Here is a 1542-nt window from a genome sequence, read left to right as displayed (position 1 = left end):
ATGAGTCGTAATAGATTCGAACTGTTATTGCAGAATCTGCATTTCGTTGACAACGAAACTGCAGATACCACCGATAGAATCTATAAAATACGCAGTCTGATAGATACGTTAAATAACTCATTTCGACGGTACTATTCGCCTAAAGAAGTAGTTTGTGTCGACGAAAGTCAAGTGCCTTACCGCGGGCGATTGATCTTTAGGCAATATAATAAGAGCAAACGGCACAAATATGGAATAAAGCTGTTCAAACTGTGCACAACACCAGGTTATACTTGTAAATTAGAACTTTACGCTGTTAAAAACCACGAACAGCTGAATACAACGCCTAAAAACGTTGTCATGTCACTGTGTAAAGAAATACTTGATTTGGGGCACACCTTAGCTACGGATAATTGGTATACGAGTTTGGATTTAGCCAATGAACTTCTAGATAGGTATACTCATTTAGTAGGCACACTGAGAAAAAATAGAAAGGGCTTGCCCAAACAAGTTATTGATGCAAAACTCAAACCAGGCGAATCTGTAGCAATGGAAAACGAACGCGGTATAACAGTGTTGCACTGGAAGGATAAACGAAGTGTATTCATGCTCTCCACTAAACACTCTAAAGGATTTGCTAGTGTGCATAAAAAAGGAAAAGTGATTCGAAAACCGAAGATGGTTATAGCATATAATAAAGCAAAAGAATCTGTAGACGTGAGCGATCAGATGAGCGCGTATTCATCACCATTGAGAAAAACCATAAAATGGTATAAGAAATTAGGCATCGAATTAATTTTAAATACGGCTGTGGTAAATGCCTGGATCATGTTTTGCGAAAATATAACTCAACAAGGAATTGTAGAATTCCGACGTCAATTAGTGGAATATCTAGTAGACTCTGGTAAAAATGAAACCGAAAATGAATCTATTTCTAAGACACCAAAAAGACTAAAACATGCATTAAAAGCAAAGGAAGGCAAAGTAAGGCAATCCAGGCGCTTCTGTGTAGAATGCCACAAAACCAGTGTCACGACGTTTGGATCAAGACTTGCTAAAAACAAGGCAAAAAAGTGGCAACCTATTGTCCTGAATGTCCTGGACTAACCCACTATTGTCTTCAATGTTTTAATAAGTGCCATCGGTATTTGTAATTGTAACTTCATTTTCATATATATTGTTTCCTTTCTTTTTTTGTTTTTTTTTTTTCAGATTAGTGGGCGATTTTATACTAAAAGGTAAAAAAGTTTAATTTTACTACTCGTTTTATTATTCTTCCCATACCATTTATAAATACGTTTGAATTTTAAAAAAATGTTAATTTCTGGAATTTTTGACGTTATTGTTATAGGTTTATCTTTAATAATTAAAAATATTTTTACGTTACATAGAAACCATGCGAAAGTATTACTCCTGAGCGCCATTCCGGTCACTTACTAATAGGAAATCTATAGAAAACGCGTCCTACGGCGCGTAAATAAACTCTGAAAACAGGTTTACCGTGAGGTCACCGGTGTCCTACGTGGCGCCTTGATACAAGACCGCCTCCGGTCACCGGTGCCC

The 1542-nt window shown here is 36.7% G+C and overlaps 1 protein-coding gene across 1 annotated transcript; it reads left to right on the top strand.

Annotated features, from left to right (window-relative positions):
* LOC123662698 (piggyBac transposable element-derived protein 1-like) lies at positions 1–1086 on the top strand. Its single transcript, XM_045597502.1, has one exon. It carries the CDS (start codon positions 1–3, stop codon positions 1084–1086), a length of 1086 nt encoding a protein of 361 aa, XP_045453458.1.
* Positions 1087–1542: the final 456 nt, after the last annotated feature.

Source organism: Melitaea cinxia, chromosome 19 (assembly GCF_905220565.1).
Source record: "Melitaea cinxia chromosome 19, ilMelCinx1.1, whole genome shotgun sequence".
Lineage (NCBI taxonomy): Eukaryota > Metazoa > Arthropoda > Insecta > Lepidoptera > Nymphalidae > Melitaea > Melitaea cinxia.
This window is presented reverse-complemented; position numbering and strand designations above follow the sequence as displayed.